Raw genomic sequence first — 26725 nt, forward strand, 5'->3', positions numbered from 1 at the left:
TTGGAAGAATCAATATTGTGGAAATGACTATACTACCCAAAGCAATCTACAGATTCAATGCAATCCCTATCAAATTACCAATGGCATTTTTTACGGAACTAGAACAAAAAATCTTAAAATTTGTATGGAGACACAAAAGACCCTGAATAGCCAAAGCAGTCTTGAGGGAAAAAAATGGAGCTGGAAGAATCAGACTCCCTGACTTCAGACTATAGTATAAAGCTACAGTAATCAATACAATATGGTACTGGCACAAAAACAGAAACATAGATCAATGGAACAGGATAGAAAGCCCAGAGATAAACCCACACACACCTATGGTCAACTAATCTATGATAAAGGAGGCAAAGAGATACAATGGAGTAAAGACAGTCTCTTCAATAAGTGGTGCTGGGAAAACTGGACAGCTACATGTAAAAGAATGAAATTAGAACATGCCCTAACACCATACACAAAAATAAACTCAAAATGGATTAGAGACCTAAATGTAAGACTGGACACTATAAAACTCTCAGAGGAAAACATAGGAAGAACACTCTTTGACATAAATCACAGCAAGATCTTTTTTGATCCAACTCCTAGAGTAATGGAAATAAAAACAAAAATAAACAAATGGGACCTAATGAAACTTCAAAGCTTTTGCACAGCAAAGGAAACCATAAACAAGACGAAAAGACAACCCTCAGAATGGGAGAAAATATTTGGCAACAAATCAACAGACAAAGGACTAATCTCCAAAATATATAAACAGCTCATCCAGCTCAATATTAAAAAAACAAACAACCCAATCCAAAAATGGGCAGAAGACCTAAATAGACATTTCTCCAAAGAAGACATACAGATGGCCAAGAAGCACATGAAAAGCTGCTCAACATCACTAATTATCAGAGTAATGCAAATCACAACTACAATGAGGTATCACCTCACACCAGTTAGAATGGGCATCATCAGAAAATCTACAAACAACAAATGCTGGGGAGCATGTGGAGAAAAGGGAACCCTCTTGCACTGTTGGTGGGAATGTAAATTAATACAGCCACTATGGAGAACAGTATGGAGGTTCTTTAAAAAACTAAAAATAGAACTACCATAGGACCCAGCAATCCCACTACTGGGCATATACCCAGAGAAAACCATAATTCAAAAAGACACATGCACCCCAATGTTCACTGCAGCACTATTTACAATAGCCAGGTCATGGAAGCAACCTAAATGCCCATCGACAGATGAATGGATAAAGCTGTGGTACATATATACAATGGAATATTACTCAGCCATAAAAAGGAATGAAATTGGGTCATTTGTTGAGACGTGGATGGATCTAGAGACTGTCATACAGAGTGAAGTAAGTCAGAAAGAGAAAAACAAATATCGTATATTAATGCATGTATGTGGAATCTAGAAAAATGGTACAGATGAACTGGTTTGCAGGGCAGAAGTTGAGACACAGATGTAGAGACAAACGTAAGGACACCAAGCGGGGAAAGCTGCAGGGGGGGTGGGGATGGTCGTGTGATGAATTGGGTGATTGGGATTGACATGTATACACTGATGTGTATAAAATTGATGACTAATAAGAACCTGCTGTATAAAAAAATAAAATAAAATTCAAAAATTAAAAAAAAAGTGTAAATGATAAGAATGCATACGTTCTACTGTAGAAAGCAAAATGTATACTGAATGCTGATAATGTGGTACAGTGTGTAATGAAATTATAAGCAATTTAGTATATTCCCATGCTAAGCACAAACCCAGATACCAGAACTTTATTCATTATCTTCACTAATATTAAGAAAGCCAGTTCATGTGTAAAACTAAAGCAACAAGAACAAACAAAGCATCTTTATTGCTCTGCCATAAAACTGAGCCTTTTAATATAATACATGAAGAGCACATGAAGTATACTGAAGGTTTCAGCAAAAGGATAAAATAAATAAAATATAGCAATATGTTAGGAAGCAAATAGGAATATAATTATAAGCATTCATTATTAGCTATAATGATTATTATTCAACTCACTTATTTAATGAAAAGGGAAACTATCTTTTGCCACAACTTTGAGGTACTTGATGAGATACCTGTTTTTAGTCACCAAAGCAAAGTTTGCAGAGTCCTAGATACAAAGAACAATAAGTTAACAGATAATCTAACAGACTTACCCGTTCTGCGGATGCCTCATCCCCTGGCAGACACGCAGCAGCAGCAGCAGCAGCAGCACAAGCTATTTCCATCACAGTGGAGCTGGTAGGAGCATCAGTAGTGGATGAAGATCTGGGTCGGCCGGACTGCATAACAGTTGCCATCTCCTGGCCAGACTTCCTGTTGATTTGGGGACTTCCCTTTGGGGCCTCTGGCTTGCCCCGCCTACTGTGCAAGCTCGTCCCTCTCTTCATCTTGGGTGGCACTCGGATCTGCTGCAGGACACGATTCAGAGCTGTGGGGTGGGTGGGGACACCATCAATCTCAGCACACGCGTTCTGGCCTTCCAGATCCATTTCGGGTTCTGGATCTGCCTGAATTTGTTGCACATCATGTGGAGACACTGATGACCTCCTGCGCTGGTGCTGGAAGAGATGCTTCAAGCCTTGGCCAATCACATTAATGTTCTCCAAAGCATTGTGGGTCATTTTAGACAACTTTTGTTCTGATTCTGTCTGCTTTCTGGCCTCTGCATCTTGGGATTTGCCTCCAGGATCAGGGTCCTCAAATAACTGTTCACTGCCCGAAGGCTCCATCAGTAGACTTAATACGATTATTTGCAAACTCAAAAATTTTTAAACACACCAAGACTGTCAAATTAGGTAGGCATTGCTTCAACAGTAACTACACATGCAGCTTTGAGACGAAGGCTTCATGCCTATCTAATGTTAAAAAAAAAAAAAAAAAAAAAAAAAAGAACCTCATATTATAAATCCATGCAGAAACTCCAGGGTTAAAACAAAGAAAAACATGCCACTAGCCAAACAACTAGGCATTATCATTAAACAATCTTTAATCAGAAGATTAAAAGATAGTTTTCCAGATAGTGGGTAATGATTATTTTCTAGAATAGGAGAAAAAGCTCAGAAACAAGTACACGGGAAATGAAAAGAGCAACGTTTTAAAAAATCCCTACAAGTTTCAATATGAAGAAGAACTGAATACTAGAGGAGTCATCTTGGAATGGAAACCATAATATTTGAGAGAACAGCCATTACTTGGGGAATAAGAGAGAACAGAGCACAGAGCATTCAATATATACAGCCTTGCTGAGGCAATTTAAATTATTCCTCTCATTCATAACCACAGTTAATTATCTGTATGCTGAAGCTCAGTAGAGTAAATTCAAAGAATAATAGTGAGAAGTGAATATTCCAACCTAACTGTACGTGGATTTTAATGGAAAAGAGGAATTTCTGGTTAACTTTCATACTCATCAAGGTCACTGGCAACTAGAAGTTACAGGTTTGCACTTTTGAGAAGAAAATGGAAATTAAAATCTTATAAGCTGAATTCTCTGCTGAAGCCCAAATGATCTTTTGGCACCATATGAGTGAATGATCCAGAGAGAATCTGTCTTCAGAGAGACTAAAGCTTTGCTCAGTACCAGCTATCAAGAAAAGAGACTCAAAGAAATCCCTTTCTTTGAACAGTGTCAACCCTGACAGAGGCTTCTCATACACAGTCAGTCCTCCATATCCACAGGTTCCACATCTGCAGATTTAACCAACCTCAGATGGAAAATATTGGGGGTGGGGGAGTTCCAGAATGTTCCAAAAAGCAGAACCTGAATTTGCCATGTGCCCAGCAACTATTTACATAGCATTTACATTGTATCTATAACTATTTTCATAGCATTTACATAGTATTAGGTATTATAAATACTCTAAAGATGATTTAAAGTATATGGGAGGATGTGCATAGTTATATGCAAATACTATGTCATTTTATATAAAGGACTTGAGCATCTGAGGATATCTGTATTTGCAGGGGTCCGGGAACCAATCCTCCAAGGATACCAAGGGACAACTGTATTCACAAAAACTCAAAAGCAAAGAAGTGACACAGTAACTGGGTATGACTGAAAGTAGAGAAAAAGAAAGGTCAAATAGCAACCACATACCAATATTAAATGCAGGAAATTAAAAGGAAGTTGAAACTAAGAGATGCAAGGTCAGCACAACTGCCATGGTTACAGAGATCACATGCCAAAAAAAGGGGGGGGATGGTAAGGATGAGATTTTTCATAATAGAAAGTGTGTTTTTTTTTAATTGAGTTTCTGCAAATATATAAAACAAAATTGTATTAATGTACAGAACCTGCTAGGGAGGGCAAAATATGGTGTAGGAAGGTCTTTATTTCCATATTTTACCTCAGACTTTCGTTCAAACAGCTTTAAAACTCCATACACTACACCAAGTACTTTGAACAGTCTAAGTCACTACTAGTGAAGCACCTAAGGCGGTCATGTTCTGGGGATATGCAGACCCCTGGCCACCAAGTAGCAATCTAAAAGGCATAAATTAGCTGGATTTAAGAGTTCACTGTGACCTCCAGGCTACTAGAGTTCAAAGGGACAGGAATGCAAACCCACTAGACCTTTCTTCCTGGTAACTACTCTCAGAAGACCTTCTCACCATGTATATGGACATTGTCATTGTGGCTCTGCTGACCATATTCTTTCATGCTTATTTTCCCATCTCCTAACCTCTTCATGACTCAGGAGAGTAAACTGTGTTGACAGGGTTAAAGACCTTTGTCTCTCACCAGTACCTTCCTACTGTCTAAATACCACAAAATTCTTTGCTCCCAAACTAAGCAAATGAGTACGAGCCATGAGAATGGGAAATTTCACTGCTTTTCACTCAAGTTCTTTGTGGCCACACCGAAATCTTGCCACACCACTGGGGCCTCCTACCCTTTTCCTGGCTGTGTATTGCTTTATTTTTCCTTTTCCCTTTTCAAGAGCCAAGAAAGAAGCCCTTAATCCTTACTAGATTAACAACTGTCTTGGTTTGTACTGGAGTTTTCTGGGGCTCCTTGTGGGCAAAAATGTTGCCAATAGTGTATGTATTTAATTATCCTCATCTTCTCTCATGAGTTTGTAGCACAGACTAATAGTTATTGAATTATTTTCACTCTGCAAAGCATTAAGCTTCTCAGAGAAAAAGGGCTATGTAACCAAGATAATCCAGTAACAGTGTATATCAAGTAATCTCTTCTTGCACTGTGAAAGCAGCAGGCTGATAATGAGGAAGTAATTTACTTTTTTTCTTATTTATATTGCATTAGCTAAATAATACAACTGATTATTTTTTTTGGTTGAATTTGAAAGTAAATATGTAAAATAAGTTTCTCCCATGAGAATAAAAGATACCATAAAGAGAGGAATGGCGTCAAGGTAAGCTGGAAAACCAAATGACCCACTTGTCTCATATATAAACATATCAGGAATTTATTACTCAGCAAATCAGTTTCATTAGGCAGTGTCATAAACTAATCAGGTGGTCACCTGCTTCATATTTATAAAAAAATGGAGAATCTGGTACATTTTAAATGTCAGTAACTTCATTTGAGATTTCACTAGCATGTCTACATTATTTATTTTCAAACAATTCAAAATGATCAATTACAAGGAAATGCCAGCATTCCTAGGAAAACCTAGAAATAAAGTGTTAATTTCCAAGCCAAAGTTTGCACAGGATATCGACACAGCTGCAAAGATTACCTAGTAGAAGAGTAATAAATTCTGGGATTTCTAAAGGCAAAACGTATATTAATGATACTAACAGAAGCTTACCTAACATGGAACACTAAAGAAACCTAAATTGAGCTTTAAACATCAAGTTGTTAGATAAGAATTTTGAAAAACAACATGTTGCACTGACTATAAAATGTAATCTGGTACTTGTACCTATCATCTGCATTATTGCTGTGATATCAACACAAACAAGAAATATTTCTTGTCCAAAAAAAAAAAAGAAAAAGAAAAAGAAAGAAAGAAATATTTCTTGTCAAATACTGTGAAACTTGGTAAAACTTTCTGTAGGCCAAGAAAAAATCTTTAAGGCCACCTTTCAATTTGTGACAAATATTAAGGAAGGTCAAATGCTATGCCAAAAATACCAAAGACAGTAATGCTATAATAATTAATTACATAAAACTTGTGACAGTAAGAAAAGCAAGCACTAAAGGAATTCAATAATGTGAAAGTTTTTTAGGACTCCCCTATTTTCTTCTGTAAGACAGCAGTAAAATTCAAATTAATAATAACTGTTGCTCAGTTTATAAAATTTCCCAAATAACCATATTGAGGTCTCTGGTTTAACACAAACAAGTACAACAGTAAAGCTAAGTGTGCTTTCGTAAGAAGGAAATGTTAGCTTCTCTTTTATTCATTCAGCCTCTCTGAAAAGTAAAGTTCTTTTAAGTAAGCCAGAGGAAATGGGTAAAGAGCAAAGGGAACAAAAGGACATGGGAGAAAGGGGGCAGGGGGAAGGGGTGAAAAGTGGGGAAAAAAGAGGAGGAAAACTGGTAGCCACCAACAAACCAGGTATTTCAGATAACTCTGTTAAATTCTCAGAATTTTTAACAATTTTTCTACAACAGTTTTGCAAAAAAATTCCAAATTATATATGAATTATCTTTCTTTTTTTCCTTTAAGTTTTTCTTCCCAACGTTTTAGTTTTTGTGATAGGTACGGTGACCAAAGCTTTCTGGTTTGGCTATGAACCAAGTTATTTCACTGATGATAAAGAGTTGGATACTTGCCTTTATCACTCTTCCTCAAGCACTTCTAAGGTGTTCTGGAATCCTTTTAGGAAAAGCTGAAAAGCAAACATTAAGAATTACAAAGTGAGAAACTTACAAGAGGGAAACATCTACATAAACAAAGAAAAAAACTAAGTATACACATAACAAAATGTTAACATTTATCTCTCACTGGTGGGAGTAGGGTAATTTTTTCTAGTGTTTTTTAGTATTTTCTAATTTTGCAAAGGTATAATAAAAAACTGTAATCAAGGAAAAATACCTTGGAAAAAAAGAAACTTGTCAATACTTAAAAAAGAACGTGGCATGTTTTATAAATCGCAATGAATATTTTTACACTATGATACTGAATTAGGAATGGATATTCCATTAATACTGATCTTAAAGTAACATGAAATGCAAAACAAGTACATACATGAAAAACAGCACAATTTTATAAGCAAATATTTTTCAAGTAGCTTCCAATTGTCTATCTGCAATTTTATATTTAAAAGCAACTCTTAAAAACTATATCTACCGTGAACAATTGAGGCTCAAGATGCACCAAAATTGAAAATTTCCTGGAAAACAAGTTTCTGACAGCCATTACCAGAGAAGCAATTTACTTAGGCACATATTTGGGGGGCATCTGCTTTGTGCTCAGCATTATACAGACCAAATAACGTATCCTATCTTACCCTCAAGGAACTCACAATCTAGGATGGAAAGTAAGATTTACATACTTGCAACTTAAGGAAAACAGCACAAAACAACATAATTAAGTGCTAAATTGTGGGAGGAAAACTGTGATTACCATCAGAAGCAGAAGATCAATTAGACTAGATTTGTTCAGAAAAGCTTCAAGAAGGAGCAAGAAGCTTTAATGAAGGATGAGAAGATGGATGAATAAGCAGGAAGATATAGGCCAAGATTCCCAGCTAGAGAGCAGTAAACACAGCACAGATCAGTAAATACAGTATACGTTTGGGGGCTAGTGAAGAGGCCAGATGCCTGTACTGGTGGATACTCATTTCTGAGTCATCTGGAGAACTAAGCGGCTGGTGGGCAGATGTGAATGGAGGACTTTCCATCTTTAAACTTTTTCTACCTTTTGAATTTTGTACTTTATGACTATTATTATGTTGAGAAAAAATAAACTTACATATTTGAAAAAAGAAAGTAAATACATGTTTACATGTTTTAATCTCTAGGGTAAACATTTAAAAATAGTAGAAGAGTATATAACTGCTAGGCTAATAGAAAGGAATAGCAGAATTAAAATACCCAAATAAGTGCAAAAAGGAGGGAAAGCAAGATCACAGATAAGTTAGAACATATAAAACGCAAAATATAAGATGTCAAATGTAAACCCAAATAGTCCAGTAATTACATTAAATGTAAGTGGACCAAAAGAAAAAAATCATCATACTAAATAAAAAACAGGGAATTCCCGGGTGGTCCAGTGGTTAGGACTTGGTGCTTTCACTGCAGTGGTCCGGGTTCAATCCCTGGTCTAGGAACTAAGATCCCACAAGCTGCGCAGCATGGCCGAAAAAAAAAAAAAATTTCAGTCTTATGGTGCCTAAAAGAATCACACCAAAAATATAGAGAACAATTAAAATAAAATGTATGGAAAAGGTCACATAAACATAAACTAAACAAAAGCTGCTCTAGCTTTATTAATAGTACTCAAAGTAGATTATAATGCAAAAGCATTAACAGAGGAGTAATTCATAGGATTAAATGTAGAATTCATCAGGACGACATAATTTTAAATTTGTATGCATGCAATAACATAGCCTCCAAATACATAAAGCACAACTTAGCAGAACTATAAGGAGAAGTGAAATATATCCATAATCATAATGGGGAAATTTTTAACATCTCTCTCAGTAATTGATAGAATAAATGACCTAAATAGGAGGAAATAAAGAGATAAATATAGATTTGAATAGCATGGTTAACAAACTGGAACTAAACAGACATTTATATAACACAGCACCCAGTAACTGCAGAATAAATACTCTATCAAGCACAAAGAGATCACTTACAAAAATTGATCCATATACTGAGCACTAAGGCAAGTTTCACAAGTTATTCTCTGACCACAGTGTGGATTCCTAAGGTTTAGAAAGAGTAGATGAAACCGCATTCTCCCCACCACCCACACTGTCTCCTGACCCAACCTGTCGGCAATACAGATGGGATGGAGCAATACAGAGGCTGGACAAGCACCTAAAACCCTAAAAGAGAGAAAGCTTTCTCTCTAACCAAAGGAAATATAGCTCCAAGAGCATGAAAGAATCCCATCGCTGTCAGGAAGATTAAACCACAAATTATGACAAATTGCTGAAGACTGAATGTGGGCTAGCATGAGAGTGTAAAGTCTCTGGGGGCTGCAATCATAGGAGAGTTTCCACCCTATTACAGGCTTTTCCTCCAGAAACCCCAAACGGCTCTCTAATGCGGGGGCAGGGGTGGGGGGAATCTGAGAGAATGCAAAGAAAGTTCCTCATCCCTGCCCCCACCCCTGTGGAGCTTGGCAGCCAATGCCAATCAGCCCAGATCTATTTCCCCTATCTCCCTATGGAATGAAAGATTTAATCTGCAAGAAAAAAAAAAAATCACCAAGGCCTGTACCCTGAGAACACTGGTAGAATCTCACTATAGCTGGAAGAAAGAAAAGGAGACTACACCCAATCTTCACTATTTCTCTAAAGTGACAATCTTAATACAGGGGGAAAGGGCTTTAAAAACTTTAACTTAGGGGCTTCCCTGGTGGTCCAGTGGTTAAGACTCCATGCTTCCACTGCAGGGGGCACGGGATGGATCCCTGGTTGGGGAACTAAGATCCTGTGGTATGGCCAAAAAAATAAAATAAAATACAGGGGCAGAGAAGGCTGCTTTAAATAGAAAATTCAAATAAAGAATAAACCACTATTGGTTAAAATCTATTTTTTAAAAAAAACTTTGCCTTAAAAAAAGGGGGTGGTGGTGTTAGAAAACCTAACCCAGACGCAGCAGTTGGGGAAAAACAAAGAAGGGAAACAACCCCACTCCTAGAAGTAGAAGGTTTTATGAAGGACACAGCTCCGAGACCCAGGTTCTAGTGCCTGCCAAAATCTGAGGTTTAACAAACCACCACAGAACTCCCCCCACCCTCCACCACCAGGCTAATAAGCTTTGAGTAAAAATAACAATGGAATATAGCTGCAAAAGACGAACTCACTGTGTGAAACAGCACAAAGGGAAAACCCAAAGCCAAGCAGGGAGATAAGAGACACTAGGGAAATCTGAAGTCTCTGGTTTCCATGGCAACAACAAATGTCAACTCTGGTAACCATAGGAATAATAATGTTTAAACATAGCTCAACCCCTAACAGATTAATTCAAATTCCACCCTAAAGGACTAGCAGAAGGAAACTTGCAGTGTTCTCCAAGCATATCAGATATTTACCTCAGTATTTCCTGTTCTATACAAAATGGTCACATTTCAACAAGAAATTATGAAGCATGCCAAAGGCAGTAATAAAAACACAGTTTGAGGAAACAAAGCAATTATCAGAACTAGATTCAGACATGATATAGATTTTAGAGTTATCAGGGAATTTAAAACATGATTAACATGGTGAAGACTCTAATGGAAAAGGTAGACAACATGCAAGATCAGATAGGTAATTTCACAGAGACGTGGAAATCATAAGAAAAAATCAAGTGGAAAAAACATGGTAATAAATAACAAATGCTTCTGACAAGCTTATTAGTAGATTTGAAACAGCTAAAAAAAGAATCAGTGAACTTGAAGATCGGATAATAGAAATTGCTCAAACTGAAATGTAAAGAAGAAAAAGAATAGGAAAATAAAACAGAAAAAAAACATCCAAGAACTGTGGGAAAATATCAAACAGTGTAACACTCAGAATGCCTGGAGAAGAAAGAACAGAGCAGAAGAAATATCTGAATGGCTAAAAACTTACCAAAATTAGTAACAAGACACCAAACTACAGACTTAAAAAGGTCCAAAGACATCAAACAGGATAAATAACAAAAAAACAAAAAACAAAAAGAACTAAGCATATCATATTCAAATCGCTGAAAGGCAAAGAGAAAAGCTTGAAGGCAGCCAGAGAGGGGAAAACATATTATATACAGAGGAACAGGATAAGGATTATAATAAGCTTCTTGTCAGAAACTGTGCAAGCAAGATGATAGTGGAGTAGCAACTTTAAAATGTAGGAAAAAACTGCCGAACCAGTATTCTATATCCAGTGAAAATATCCTTCATAAATGAAGAGGAAATAAGGACTTTCCCAATGTAAGTAAGCTGGTGCAGCCACTATGGAAAACAGTATGGAGGTTCCCTAAAAAACTAAAAATAGAGTTGCCATACGATCCAGCAATCCCACTCTTGGGCATATATCTGGGAAAAACTCTAATTAAAAAAGATACATGTGGGCTTCCCTGGTGGCGCAGTGGTTGAGAATCTGCCTGCCAATGTAGGGGACACGGGTTCGAGCCCTGGTCTGGGAGGATCCCACGTGCCGCGGAGCAACTAGGCCCGTGAGCCACAATTACTGAGCCTGCGTGTATGGAGCCTGTGCTCCGCAACAAGAGAGGCCGCGATAGTGAGAGGCCCACGCACTGCGATGAAGAGTGGCCCCCACTTGCCACAACTAGAGAAAGCCCGCACAGAGAAACGAAGACCCAACACAGCCATAAATAAAATTAAAAAAAAAAAAAAGATACATGCACCCCAATATTCATAGCAGCACTAGTTACAATAGCCAAGACACGGAAGCAACCTAAATGTCCATCAACAGATGAATGGATAAAGAAGATGTGGTATTATGTATACAATGGACTACTACTCAGACATAAAAAAGAATGAAATAAACTTATTTACAAAACAGAAACAGACTCACAGACAGAGAAAACAAACTTACGCTTGCCAAAGCGGAAAGGGGGTAGGGATAAACTGGGACTTTGGGCTTAACAGATACACACTACTATATATAAAACAGATAAACAAGGCCTACTGTATAGCACAGGGAGCTATGTTCAATATCTTGTAATAACCTAAAATGGAAAAGAATCTGAAAAAGAACAGATACGTGTGTGTGTGTGTGTGTGTGTATAATTGAATCACTTTGCTGTACACCTGAAACTAACACAACACTGTAAATCAACTATACTTCAATTTTTTAAAAATCCTGATTTCAAATTTCTTACATCATCAAGCAGTCACAATATGTCATTCAAAAGAAAAAGGAAAAAACACTCATAATAAACATATAACATATGTTACATTTCAATACGCCTTCAGAATGTCAAATTTTGCTCAACTGCCACAGAGCCAGTCGTAAATCTCTCTAGAGTAAATGGATGAACACAAAGTTTAGAAATGAAACTTAGTCATGTTTTTCAGATTTTAAAAAAGTCTCTAACTTATGCTCTTTCTCCTTCACTGTAGGTCACTTGAGATGGTTTCAATGGTAACACACACTTTATGCTTTGCTACACTGCAAATTTATTCAACAGTTCTATTCTTGAAGTCATTATTTCTTCTCATGCTTCTATTTTATAAGGGACAACATTTTTCCAGCTACCTCCTAAGGGGATTTGTGATTTAGCAACATCTTTTCCCAGCCCAGTCATTCACACTCAAAACAAATCTTTCTCTTGAGACAGAAATGAGAAAGATATAATCAAGGAAGTTCAATAGACATCTACTACTTTGAAAAATGTAATCTCTTCAGTCACAAATATAGTTTTATCACACGTCCTTGAGTTTATTCAGTAAATACGGCCAAAGCAAGAGGACCTTACAGTGACTACAAAGAACAAGTAGTTATAGTGCCTTAGCTTAAACTGTTCTATGAATGAATGAACACGCAAACATGAGAATACAAAATACTAAGATACAGTGTTTCATTAAAGTGAGAAATATGGTCAAAGTGAGACTGTCCAGTAAGTAGTTGATAACTGCTAGACAGCAAATGCACTGGCAGACTCTATCTGATGTATTTTGGAACTATGGAGTCTATTTAAGGCTTGGATCTTCCAGGGGGGAAGGCTTGGACAATAAGTTGCATTTAATTTCAATTTCAACTCTTAGCACTGTAGCAGCTACACAGCTTCCTCCAGCAACATGGACGTGAGCTGAGCAAGGTTCCTACAACAGCTTGGACACAGCTTGTGGGAGCTAGGGTGGGCAAAAAAAAAGACCCTGTCTTCCAAATATCACAGATCTATGTATGCCCTGATCACTGATTATTGCTTTTGATCACAAAGATGCAAAGAGACAGGTGCCCATTTTTGTTGCACCTTACCTCCCCACCCCCCCAACCCCCTGCAGTTGCAAGGCCCTCCCTCTCCAGCTAAGTGACTTCCAAGGGATTTATTTAAAGGACTGGTATCCTGTTCTCCCAATCCTTCTCCCCCCTACCGGGAGCAACACACTAAAGACTAGGACATCCAAAAGCAACTGCATACACATTCTTCTCAAGTTCACATGGGACATTTTCCAGGACAGACCATATATTAGCTCACAAATTCCTAGAAACACAAAATCTACCAAGACTAAATCAAGAAGAAATAGAAAGGGACTTCCCTGGTGGCGCAGTGGCTAAGAATCCGCCTGCCAATGCAGGGGACACAGGTTCGAGCCCTGGTCCGGGAAGATCCCACATGCCGCAGAGCAACTAAGCCCATGCGCCACAACTACTGAGCCTGTGCTCTAGAGCCCACGAGCCACAACTACTGAAGCCCGCGTGCCTAGAGCCCGTGCTCCGCAACAAGAGAAGCCACCGCAATGAGAAGCCCACGCACCACAACGAAGAGTAGCCCCTGCTCGCCACAACTACAGAAAGCCTGCACACAGCAACAAAAGACCCAACACAGCCATAAATAAATAAATAAATTTATATTAAAAAAAAAAAGAGGAAATAGAAAAATAGACCTATAAAGAGTAAGGAGATTGAATCAGTAATCAAAATCTCCTGACAAATAAAAGTCCTGACTTGATTTGCTTCACTGGTCAATTCTACCAAACATTTAAAGAACTAATACCAATCTTTCTTAAACTTTTCCAAAAAATTGAAGAGGAGGGAATACTTCCTAATCATCCTATGAAGCCAGCATTACTGATACCAAAACCAGACAAAACCACCTCAAGAAGAGAAAACAACAGACTAATAACCCTTATGATAATACTGAGACATTTTTTGCCTTTTTCACTTTCACCCTCTCATGAAGATAACATGACGTTCTCATGGCTCTTGGGGCTAATGGGATATAAGAATCTAGCTGTCTTGTATGAAGTCAGACATTAAAGAGATTGGCAAAAATGTAAAATAATCCTACTCTTATTAAATATTATTTTAGAAAATGACGTGTTATTTATATTAACATGTAATGGGTTTATTATTTTTAAAATTAAATATTCTTTAAAATCTGTTTTGATTGCTAATACAGTAAATATCAATAAACATAACCCAAATAAACAAAAGCTTTTTGGGGTCCTCAATAATCTAAGTATAAAGGAGGCCTAATACCAGTTTAATACTGGTCTAACTCACGAAACTTAAAGAAAGACTGAGGAACCGTCCCAAATTAAAGGAGACTATACGGACTCTGCCCTGGATCTGGGGCCGGGAAACAAAAGAAAAGATAACTGGCAAAATTTGAACAGGATTTATAGGTTAGATAACAGTATTGTACTGATGTTCACTTCCTGATTTTGGTAATTGTACTGTGATCAATAAAATGTGAACTTTGGGGACTTTGGGTGAAGAATTCGGGGTATTCTTTGTACTAGTTTTGCAACTCTTTATAGATTTGAAATTATTTCAAAATGAAAATTAAAATTCTTTTAATTAAATTGATTTAAAAGATCACTCAACTAAGTATCAGAGAGGATGTGGAGCAACTGCAGCTAGTGCTAATACTAAATGGTATAACCTCTTTGGAAAATGTATGGCAGTATGGTAGGTAGAAGGGCCCCCCAAAGATGTTTCTATCCTGTGAATATGTTGCCTTACCTGACAAGAGAGACTGTGCAGACGTGATGGAGTCAAAGATTTTGACACTGGGAGGTTATCCTGCATTATCCAGGTGGGCTCAATGTAATCACATAGGTCCTTATAAGTGAAAGAGGGAGGCAAGAGAGTCAGAGTCAGAGGCGAAGGGACACAGAAAGAGAGGTCGGTATGATTATATTTTGAAGATGAAAGGGGGTCATGAACCAAGGAGTATAAACAGCCTCTAGACGTCGGAAAGAGGCAAGAAAATAGAATTCTCCCCTAGAATCTCCAGAAAAAATACAGCCTTGCCAACATCTTGATTTTAGCCTAGTGAGATCCATTTCAGACTTCTGGCCCCCAGAAATGTAAGATAGTAAACATGTGTTGTTTTAAGCCATTAAGTTTGTGGTCATTTGTTACAGTAATAGGAAGCTAACAGCACTTTCTTAAAAAATTTAACAAACACCCTCCATATGACCCATCCATTCCATTCCAGATTTTTACCCAAGAGAAATGAAAACATACATCCAAAGACTTGTACATAGACGTTTACAGCAGCTTTATTTATAATAGCCCCCAAACTAGATGGATAACAACCCATACGATAGAACAGTGCTCAGCAATAAAAACTAAAAAAAAAAAAAAGATCAACACATGCAATAACATCAATGAACTTCAAAAGCATTATGCTGAGTAAAAGAAGCCAAGCAAAAATACAAGCTTTATGATTCCATTTATATAAAAAATTATATATAATATACATATATACATATGTATGCATATAAAATTAACCTACAGTGGTTGCCTGTGGATGGAATTGGAGGGAAAGATGGATTACAAGGGACAAGGGGAAACTTTGGGGGGTGATGAAAATATTTATCTTGATTATGGTGATGGTTTCAAAAGTGTATACTTATGTCAAAACTCACTAAATTAAAAACTTTATGTGCAACTTACTGCATGTTAATTATACTTCATTAAAATTAAAAAATTTTTAATAAAGTGATAAAGAAACAAACATTAGTTTTGAACACGTACATACTCAACACTGAGCCAAGAACTGTGAAACAATCAGGAAACAAATGCAAGGAGTATGAAATAGTAGATAAGAATCTAGGCTTTAGAAACAATCAGTCCTAAATTTGATTGTCAGTTTCAATAACTGGTAGCAAAGGGAGTCTTGGCTTTCTAAGCCTCAGTCTCATTTTCTATAATAACATCTAATTCATATGGTTGTTGTAAGAATTAAAAGAAATAACACATGAAAATCATCTCTGCCAAATTTGGAAGTACGCAATTAATGGTAGCTATAAGAATACTATCTTTTTTTTTTCCCCCCCAGAATCTGGTGAACTGAATGCTTCTTTACAGGTGAGGCCAATCTAATTCTTGATTTACATATTAATTCTTACATTTATTTAAATAAAAGAATTATAAGAAGCAGTGTGCACAAACAATAAGAGAACTTAGAGCAAGGGAAAAGAAAAAAAGTAGTGCATTACAGTGAAATAAATTAACTGATGGTCCTAACAAAAGCCCTGAGTTATCAAGAACAGATTCATTAGGGACTTCCCTAGCAGTCCAGGGGTTAAGATTCTGCGCCACCAATGCAGGGGGCCCAGGTTCGATCCCTGGTTGGGGAACTAAGATCCCACATGCCACGGGGTGCAGCCAAAAAATTAAAAAAAAAAAAAAAGAACAGATTCATCATACACAGAAAACTGTCTTTAAGAGAGTGAAAACTTTTTTCTTACAAGGCCAAAAAGGAACACACATTTCAGAAAAATTACTATTCTAAAATGGTTAATTTCTTTGAAAGCTACGTTTCTTCAACAAGAGGTAAACTTTACCAATCTGGAAACATTTATAACTCTTTATCCCCTTTCAATATTAAACAAATGAAATATTACCATATATTACAAAACATTTTCTGTAGCTCTAAATAATTTACTTTGTATGATTCTCAACAATCCTAAAGATATAAATTCCTCAAAGCTGAAACAAAATGGTCTACTGAAATCAGACTTTCATACAAAACCTTTCAGTATTTCTTAAATGAAGTAAAATTTTAAAACGTGCAGTACATGCTATTATGGCTCACTTGCCTACTAACTGTGGGTCCTTGAGCAAATTACTTAATTTGATTTCTAAAGTATGGATAAAAATATTTCCCATCTCATGGGGTTACTGTAAAGAATAAATGAGACAACGCATGCATGGAAAGTACTTTATATAGTGCCTGGCAAGAAGTAAGCAAATACTCAGTAAGTGTTAGCTGCTTTTTTTTTTTAAACTACTATTAAACATATACCTCCAACCTCGCCTTACACCTAAAGCAACTAGAGAAAGAAGAACAAACAAAACCCAAAGTTAAAGTTCTCAGAGCTCCTGGTACGAGCCTCTTTCCTTGGGTGGATTCTTGGCTTTTCTCCCAGCATGGCCCCCAAACACCAGTTTTCACTTCCACCCCAAGCAAAGAAACCGAAGAAACCGAGACTGACTCCTGCCTCCAGGCCAGAGGAAACATCTGCTTCTCCGAACCTGCCGAAGGAAGAAAAGGAATAGCAAGAAGCAATTGAACATACTGATGAAGTACAAAATGAAAATAGACAGACTTAACCAACAAGCCAGTGAGGAGATTTTGAAAGCAGAACAGAAATATAACAAACTCCGCCAACCATTTCTTCAGAAGAGGTCAGAATTGATTGCCAAAACCCCACATTTTTGGGTAACAACATCTGTTAACCATCCACAAGTGTCTGCACTGCTTGGGGAGGAGGATGAAGAGGCGCTGCATTATTTGACAGGAGTTGAAGTGACAGAATTTGGAGATATTAAATCAGGTTACAGAATAGATTATTTTGATGAAAACCCTTACTTCGAAAATAAAGTTCTAGCCAAAGAATTTCATCGGAATGAGAGTGGTGATCCATCTTCAAAGTCCACTGAAATCAAATGGAAATCCGGAAAGGATGCGACAAAACGTTCAAGTCAAACGCAGAATAAAGCCAGCAGGATGAGACAGCATAAGGAACCAGAAAGCTTCTTCACCTGGTTTACTGATCATTCTGATGCAGGAGCAGATAAGTTAGGAGAGGTCATCAAAGATGATATTTGGCCAAATCCATTACAGTACTACTTGGTTCCGGACATGGATGATGAGGAAAGGGAAGGAGAAGAAGGTGACGATGATGATGAAGAGGAAGAAGGATTGGAAGATATTGATGAAGAAGGGGATAAGGATGAAGGAAGATGAAGGAGAAGATGACTAATGGAACACTGATGGATTCCAACCTTCCTTTTTTAATTTTCTCCAGTCCCTGGGAGCAAGTTGCAGTCTTTTTTTTTTTTCTCCTCCTCCTCTTGTGCTCAGTCGCCCTGTTTTTGAGGTTTCTTTTCTCCTTTATACCATGGCTCACAACTTATTTTGGGGGGAAATACCTTGAACAGAATTCAGTGGGAAAAGAATCTCTACGCCTTTCTGTTCCAAATTCATTTTTATCCCTTCTTGTCTCAACAAAAACTTTATGGAATCAACACCACCATGCTCTGTGGGAAAAAAGAAAAACCTTCTGCTCCCTTAGCTCTGCTGGAAGCTGGAGGGTGCTAGGCCCCTGTGTAGTAGTGCATAGAATTCTAGCTTTTTTCCTCCTTTCTCTGTGTATTGGGCTCAGAGATTGCACTGTGTCTCTATGTGAATATGGACAGTTAGCATTTACCAACATGTATCTGTCTACTTTCTCTTGTTTAAAAAAAGAAAAAAAAAACTTTAAAAAATGGGGTTATAGAAGGTCAGCAAAGGATGGGTTTGAGATGTCTGGGTGGGTTAAGTGGGCATTTTTTTTTTTAAACCTTTTTTTTTGTTGTTTTGTTTTGTTTTTATTAATTAATTAATTTATTTATTTTTGGCTGTGTTGGGTCTTCGTTTCTGTGTGAGGGCTTTCTCCAGTTGCGGCAAGCGGGGGCCACTCTTCATCGCGGTGCGCGGGCCTCTCACTATCGCGGCCTCTCTTGTTGCGGAGCACAGGCTCCAGACGCGCAGGCTCAGTAGTTGTGGCTCACGGGCCCAGCCGCTCCGCGGCATGTGGGATCTTCCCAGACCAGGGCTTGAACCCGTGTCCCCTGCATTAGCAGGCAGACTCTCAACCACTGCGCCACCAGGGAAGCCCTAAGTGGGCATTTTGACAACATGGCTTCTCCTCTGGCATGTTTAATTGTGATGTTTAACGGGCATCCCTGCAGTTTAAGATGACACTTTTAAAATAAAATTGTCTCCTAATGATGACTTGAGCCCTGCCACTCAATGGGAGAATCAGCAGAACCTGTAGGATCTTATTGGCAATTGACATTCTCTATTGTAGTTTTGTTCCTGTTTGTTTTTAAATTTTTCTTTTTGTTTCACTGGGAAGGAAAGATGATGCTCAGTTTTAAACGTTAGAAGTGTACAAGTTGCTTTGTTACAATAAAACTAAATGTGTACACACACACAAAAAAACCCTAAGTTAGTAGAAGGAAAGAAATCATAAAGATCAGAGCAGAAATAAATGAAATAGGGACGAAGAAAACAATAGCAAAGATCAATGAAACTAAAAGCTGGTTCTTTGAGAAGATGAAGAACATTGATAAACCTTTAGCCAGACTCATCAAGAAAAAAAGGAAGAGGACTCAAATCAATAAAATTAGAAATGAAAAAGGAGAAGTTACAATGGACACCGCAGAAATACAAAGGATCATAAGAGACTACTACAAGCAAGTATACACCAATAAAATGGACAACTGAGAAGAAATGGACAAATTCTTAGAAAGGCACAACCTTCCAAGACTGAACCAGGAAGAAGTAGAAAATATGAACAGACCAATTACAAGTACTGAAATTGAAACTGTGATTAAACTCTTCCAACAAACAAAAGTCCAGGACCAGATGGCTTCACAGGCATGTGCTATCAAACATTTAGAGAAGAGTTAACACCTACCCTTCTGAAACTCTTTCAAAAAATCGCAGAGGAAGGAACACTCCCAAGCTCATTCTACGAGGCCACCATCACCCTGATACCAAAACCAGACAAAGATATCACAAAAAAAGGAAATTACAGGCCAATATCACTGATGAACATAGACACAAAAATCCTCAACAGAATACTAGCAAACCGAATCCAACAACACATTAAAAGGATCATACACCATGATCAAGTGGGATTTATCCCAGGGATGCAGGATTTTTCAATATCTGCAAATCAATCAGTGTGATACACCACCTCAACAAATTGAAGAATAAAAACCATATGATCATCTCAATAGATGCAGAAAAAGCTTTTGACAAAACTCAACACCCATTTATGATAAAAACTCTCCAGAAAGTGGGCACAGAGTAAACCTACCTCAACATAATAAAGGCCATATATGACAAACCCACAGCAAATGCCTTTCTCAACGGTGAAAGACTGAAAGCATTTCCTCTAAGATCAGGAACAAGACAAGGATGTCCACTCTCACCACTTTTACTCAACATAGTTTTGGAAGTCCTAACCACAGTAATCAGAGAAGAAAAAAATAATAATAAAAGGAATCCAAATTGGAAAAGAAGTAAAACTGTCACTATTTGCAGATGACATGACACTGTACATAGAAAATTCTAAAGATGCTACCAGAAAACTACTAGAGCACAACAATGAATTTGGTAAAGCTGCAGGATACAAAATTAATACACAGAAATCTCTTGCATTCCTATACACTAACAATGAAAGATGAGTAAGAGAAATCAAGGAAACAATCCCATTTACCATGGCATCAAAAAGAATAAAACACCCAGGAATAAACCTACCTAAGGAGACAAAAGACCTGTACTCAGAAAACTATAAGACACTGATGAAAGAAATCAAAGATGACACAAACAGATGGAGAGATATACCATGTTCTTAGATTGGAATAATCAATACTGTCAAGGTGACTAAACTACTCAAAGCAATCTACAGATTCAATGCAATCCCTATCAAATTACCAATGGCATTTTTCACAGAATTAGAACAAAAAATTTTACAATTTGTATGGAAACACAAAAGACCACAAATAGCCAAAGCAATCTTTTTTTTTTATTTTAACATGTTTATTGGAGTATAATTGCTTTACACTGTTGTGTTAGTTTCTGCTGTATAACAAAGTGAACCAGCTATATGTATACATGTATCTCCATATCCCCTCCCTCTTACATCTCCCTCCCACCCTCCCTATCCCACCCCTCTAGGTGGTCACAAAGCACCAAGCTGATCTCCCTGTGCTATGTGGCTGCTTCCCACTAGCTATCTATTTTACATATGGTAGTGTATATATGTCAGTGTCACTCTCTCACTTCGTCCCAGCTTACCCTTCCTCCTCTCCATGTCCTCAAGTCCATTCTCTATGTCTGCGTCCCCAAGCAATCTTGAGAAAGAAAAATGAAGCTGGAGGAATCAGGCTCCCTGACTTCAGACTATACCACAAAGCTACAGAAATCAAAACAGTGTGGTACTGGCACAAAAACAGAAATATAGATCAATGAAACATGATAGAAAGTCCAGAGATAAACCCATGCACCTATGGTCACCTAATCTATGACAAAGGAGGCAAAAAGATACAACGGAGAAAAGACAGCCTCTTCAATAAGTGGCGCTGGGAAAACTGGACAGCTACATGTAAACAAATGTAATTAGAACACTCCCTAACACCATACACAAAAATAAACTCAAAATGGATTAAAGACCTAGATGTAAGACTGGATACTATAAAACTCTTAGAGGAAAACACTCTTTGACATAAATCACAGCAATATCTTTTTGGATCCACCTCCTAGAGTAATGAAAATAAAAACAAAAGTAAACAAATGGGACCTGATTAAACTTAAAAGCTTTTGCACAGCAAAGGAAACCATAAACAAAACGAAAAGACAACCCACAGCATGGGAGAAAATATTTGCAAACGAAGCGAGCAACAAGGGATCGATCTCCAAAATATACAAACAGCTCATGCAGCTCAATATTAACAAAAAAACCCAATCAAAAAATGGGCAAAAGATCTAAATAAATATTTCTCCAGGGCTTCCCTGGTGGCGCAGTGGTTAAGAATCCACCTGCCAACGTAGGGGACATGGGTTCGAGCCCTGGTCTGGGAAGATCCCACATGCCGCGGAGCAGCTAAGCCCGTGCACCACAACTACTGAGCCTGCACTCTAGACCCCGTGAGCCACAACGACTGAAGCCCGTGTGCCTAGAGCCCGTGCTCCGCAACAAGAGAAGCCACCTCAGTGAGAAGCCCACGCACCACAACAAAGAGTAGCCCCCGCTCGCCACAAGTAGAGGAAGCCCACGCAAAGCAACAAAGACCCAATGCAGCCAAAAATAAACAAATAAAAAAAAAAATTTCTCCAAAGAAGACGTTCAGATGCCTAAAAAGTACATGAAAAGATGCTCAACATAACTAATTATTAGGGAAACACAAATCAAAACTACAATGAGGTATCACCTCACACTGGTCAGAATGGCCATCATCAAAAAATCTACAAACAGTAAATGCTGGAGAGGGTGTGGAGACAAAGGAACCCTCCTACACTGCTGTGGGAAACTGCTACAGCCACCATGGAGAACAGTATGGAGGTTCCTTAAAAAACTAAAAATAGAGCTACCATAGGATCCAGCAATCCCACTCCTGGACATATATCCGGAGAAAACCGTAATTCGAAAAGATACATGCACCCCAATGTTCACTGCAGTACTATTTACAATAGCCAAGATATGGAAGTAACCTAAATGTCCATCAACAGAGGAATGGATAAAGAACACATGGTATATATACACAATGGAATATTACTCAGGCATAAAAAAGGAATGAAATAATGCCATTTGCAGCAACATGGATGGACCTAGAGATTGTCATACTGAGTGAAGTCAGAGAAAGATAAATATCATATGATATCATTTATATGTGGAATCTAAAAAAAGGGTACAAATGAACTTATCTGCAAAACAGAAACAGAGTTACAGATGTAGAAAACAAACTTATAGTTACCAAGGGGTAAGGGGGAGAGGGATAAATTGGGAGACTGGAATTGAGATATACATACTACTATATGTAAAACAGATAACTAATAAGGACCTACTGTATAGCACATGGAACTCTACTCAGTACTCTGTAATAACCTATATGGCAAAAGAATCTGAAAAAGAAAAAAAAAATATATATATATATATATATATGTATATATATAACTGAATCACCTTGCTGTACACTTGAAACTAACACAACATTGTAAACCAACTATAAAAAATGCAATAAAAATTATTTTTAAAAAAATGTACCTCATCATGATCATAAAGTAAATTTAATAGTAAGATTTAAGAAGGATTACATTTAATGCAAAATTGTAAATTCTTTTCTAATTAACACTCAGATTAGGTCTCATCTGAAAACTGTTAGTACTTTACTGAAATGTCTGCATTTCTTTTGTAAATATAATTGCATAATCTGTAACAAAATCTAAATCCTGATAGTCAAAAATGTAGAAGGATACAACTACCTCACCAATTCATGTTCTTCTACTTAACAATGTTCAAACATAGAATGTCCTGTTCTTCTGTCTATCCTTTTCCCACAATTCAACTGAACAAATGTTTCAATGCCTTAAAAACGCAAGACATAATATCCTAGCTGGATCAACAGAAATTAGAAAAGAATCCTACATTTTTTTCCACTATGCTTTCCTGAAACCAGAAGAGAAAGCTTATTTTATATCCAACTCACTCATGTTTAACAATATCTACTTAGGCCAGAGCTAAGATATATTTAATTTCACATTTTGTCTTCCTATCACACAAAGTCTCTTCCATGAACTAACTTGCATCCAAAAAACTGGCAGTTGCTGCTGAGATGAGGCAAAGGTTTAATCACTGGACGGCACTCAGAGAAAATTAAACCAGTGAACCCAAGACCTGTTCAACAGTGGGGTTTCTCGGGTGGGTTTTTTTTCCCTCCCTAAGCAATCGATACAACAACTTTCCAAACTGTACTCATAATGCATTCATTCCCAAGATCACTACTCAGAAGCATATAAATAAACCATGGCACAGCCAGAACCAACCAAACCTGTTTTGACAGATCCAGGCCAACCAACTGCAAAGCTTCTGAATATGCACCCCCACAGGCCTATGCAACACCAGCCTTTGGCTCCGGCTTACGTTCCTTTCCTTCCTGTAGGCCTAGTTCTGGCTTTTGAGGAAAGAAAAATAAAGCTGTCAGCTGAGTGGATCAAAAACAGAAAAAGCTTGTCATTTAAATCCCTTCGAACAAGCATCTGCTCAACAGAAATGAAGGCAACTTAGTTATAAAAGACAACAACGAGGGGACTTCCCTAGTGGTGCAGTGGCTAAGAATCCGCCTGCCAATGCAGGGTACACAGGTTCGAGCCCTTGTCTGGGAAGATCCCACATGCCGCGGAGCAAATAAGCTCGTGCACCACAACTACTGAGCCCGTGCACCTAGAGCCCATGCTCCACAACAAGAGAAGCCACCGCAATGAGAAGCCCACGCAACGCAATGAAGAGTAGCCCCCGCTCACCCAACTAGAGAAAGCCTGTGCTCAGCAACAAAGACCCAACGAAGCCAAAAATAAATAAAATAAAATCAATAAATAAATTTTAAAAAGACAACAATGAAAATTCAATATATTTTAGTTTTTTTAATGATCAAAAGAATAAGAAAATACTCAAATATGCTACTTTCATCAAATTATAAACCAGCTAGCATAAGTAGAGAACAAAATAACTCAAAGCTAAATAATACCATGCAGATAGCTATTTTTAATTTTCTACGTTGATTCCATTGGGTAACATGCTTCTGAGCAATCAAGTCATGGCTTATAGAAGGGGAAGGGGTTGTTGGGTAGGGAGAGTACACTGTTATTAATTGAGTGCAAATATCAATTAATAACGCAGCCTTAATTATTTGCCAACATGAGAAACATGAGCAGGAGAACACTATTTCTGGAAAGCATTAAAATTACTGATCTAGTCATTCATTCAGGAAATATTATCTAATGCCTACTCTTTGGTTAAAACTGCAGTACACATCAACACATGTAAAAACCTACAGGATGGGGAAAGTACTGATAAGCATACCAGTATGGAAAAGCAATTCTCACATATGTATTTATTTGCATCTTAAGAACAAAACTATCGAACTAAACACAATAAGAGGGTATATCTAAATTTAACCAATGAGTTCTCTCCTGCACTAAGACATCTCCTTCTGTTTGTACTTTTTCACCACCTTCATCCAATTCCCCCTCCCCCCACCTCTGGTAACCACAAATCTGATCTTTTTTTATATAAGTTTGTTTGCTGAACTATAGTTGACCTACACTATGTAAGTTCCTGATGTACAACATAGTGATTCGATGTTTCTATACATTACAAAATGATCACCACGTCTCCTAAACATTCCTGAATTAATTCCTTTCTATCCTCTCCACCAACACCACTCTTGTCTAAGTAAGTCATCATTATCTCTCACCTGAACTAGACTAAGTTCCTAACCAGTATCTCTGCCTCCACTCTGGTGCACCTCAATCTATTCTCTGCCTTGAGGTAAAAAATGTTCACATCAAAAAGCAAGTCTGGGGAGTTCCCTGGTTGCCTAGTCATTAGGATTCCAGGCTTTCACTGCAGTGGCCCCAGGTTCAATCCCTGGTTGGGGAACTGAGATCCCGCAAGCCATGTGGCACAGCCAAAAAGAAAAAACAAAACAAGTCTGACCTTGTCCTTTCTTGCTTAAAACCCTCTAACGGTTCCTTGTTCCTCTTAGAATAAAGGCAAAAACTTAACATAACCTTTAATAAAAACCTGCAAGAGCAGGCCTATCTCTCCACCTCAAACCATTTCATTCTCCCTCTAGCTGTCACTTCTCAGGCCACACTAGCCTCATTTCACCATTTTCCCTTCTACCACAGGGCCTTTGCACCTGCTGTTCCTTCTGCCTGGACAACCATCCTTCCTCTCTTTGCCAAGTCAATACCTACTCTTCCATCAAATCATAGCAGAAGTATCATTTCTTGAGGATGCATTTTCTAACCTGGTCAAATTTCACTAATATCACTTATACCACTGCTGCAGTTATAATTTTACATTTAATTTAATATTAATATGTATTTCCTCCACTAGCCCATAGGTTCCATGGGGGATAGTATCACATCAGGTTTTCCTCCACATTATATCCCCAATGCCTGGTTAGTTCAATAAAAATATGTTGCATGAATGATCAAATGCATGAACCACGCTCAAGAACCATCAAACATGGTCCACATTGCCTAGGTCAAAGTTCAGGTGCCTGGAATCACAGAACATTCAATACTAGGTCAAGCTCCCATCATCAGGATCTTTACTACATCTAATTTCCTTTAACAAGGTCCCTTTAGCAGAGATAATGAAGTTTATTCATCACAGGCCTCCTTCTGCTGGCTTCCTATTTACATGAGGAAACCATCAAAAAATCAAACTCCACTGAATACTCTAAAATAAAGCAATCTAAATCTAAGTTTGATTACAATTTTCAAAACAAAATTATTATTTTTTTAACATCTCGCTGTCAAGTCCCAAAGCAAAGATAAATCCCCGGTTTGTCTTGGAATCTGAACCTCTTACTCAACTTATCTCAAAACAAATTACTGAAAATAAAAGTCTACCAAAAAATAACATTTAAACAAGTTTACCCATACATCTATGGTCAATTAATCTATGACAAAGGAGGCAAGAATATACAAGGGAGAAGAGACAGTTTCTTCAATAAGTGGTGGGAAAACTGGCCACATGTAAAAGAAAGAAATTAGAACACTAACACCATACACAAAAATAAACTCAAAATGGACTAAAGACCTAAATGTAAGACTGGATACTATAAAACTCTTAGAGGAAAACATAGGCAGAACACTCTTTGGCATAAATCTCAGCAATAT

At 37.6% G+C, this 26725-nt stretch overlaps 1 protein-coding gene and 1 pseudogene across 5 annotated transcripts in view; one reads left to right on the forward strand and one right to left on the reverse strand.

Annotated features, from left to right (window-relative positions):
• TMCC1 (transmembrane and coiled-coil domain family 1) overlaps positions 1-26725 on the reverse strand; it is a 220687-nt gene that overhangs the window by 150672 nt on the left and 43290 nt on the right. For 3 of the 5 annotated variants that reach the window (XR_005021999.1, XM_036870625.1, XM_036870624.1), the window contains exon 1: positions 2160-2857. Coding sequence is in view for 4 of the 5 variants with exons in the window: in XM_036870625.1 (XP_036726520.1) it covers positions 2160-2735 (576 nt within the window). In the remaining variant the exon portion in view is untranslated. Of the gene's footprint in view, positions 1-2159; positions 2858-6751; positions 6808-14769; positions 14836-26725 lie in introns of those variants that run through there. The other 2 variants (XM_036870627.1, XM_036870626.1) reach the window with 2 other exon arrangements.
• LOC118904464 lies at positions 17188-18103 on the forward strand (annotated as a pseudogene).

This window comes from Balaenoptera musculus, chromosome 11, assembly GCF_009873245.2.
Source record: "Balaenoptera musculus isolate JJ_BM4_2016_0621 chromosome 11, mBalMus1.pri.v3, whole genome shotgun sequence".
Classification (NCBI taxonomy): domain Eukaryota; kingdom Metazoa; phylum Chordata; class Mammalia; order Artiodactyla; family Balaenopteridae; genus Balaenoptera; species Balaenoptera musculus.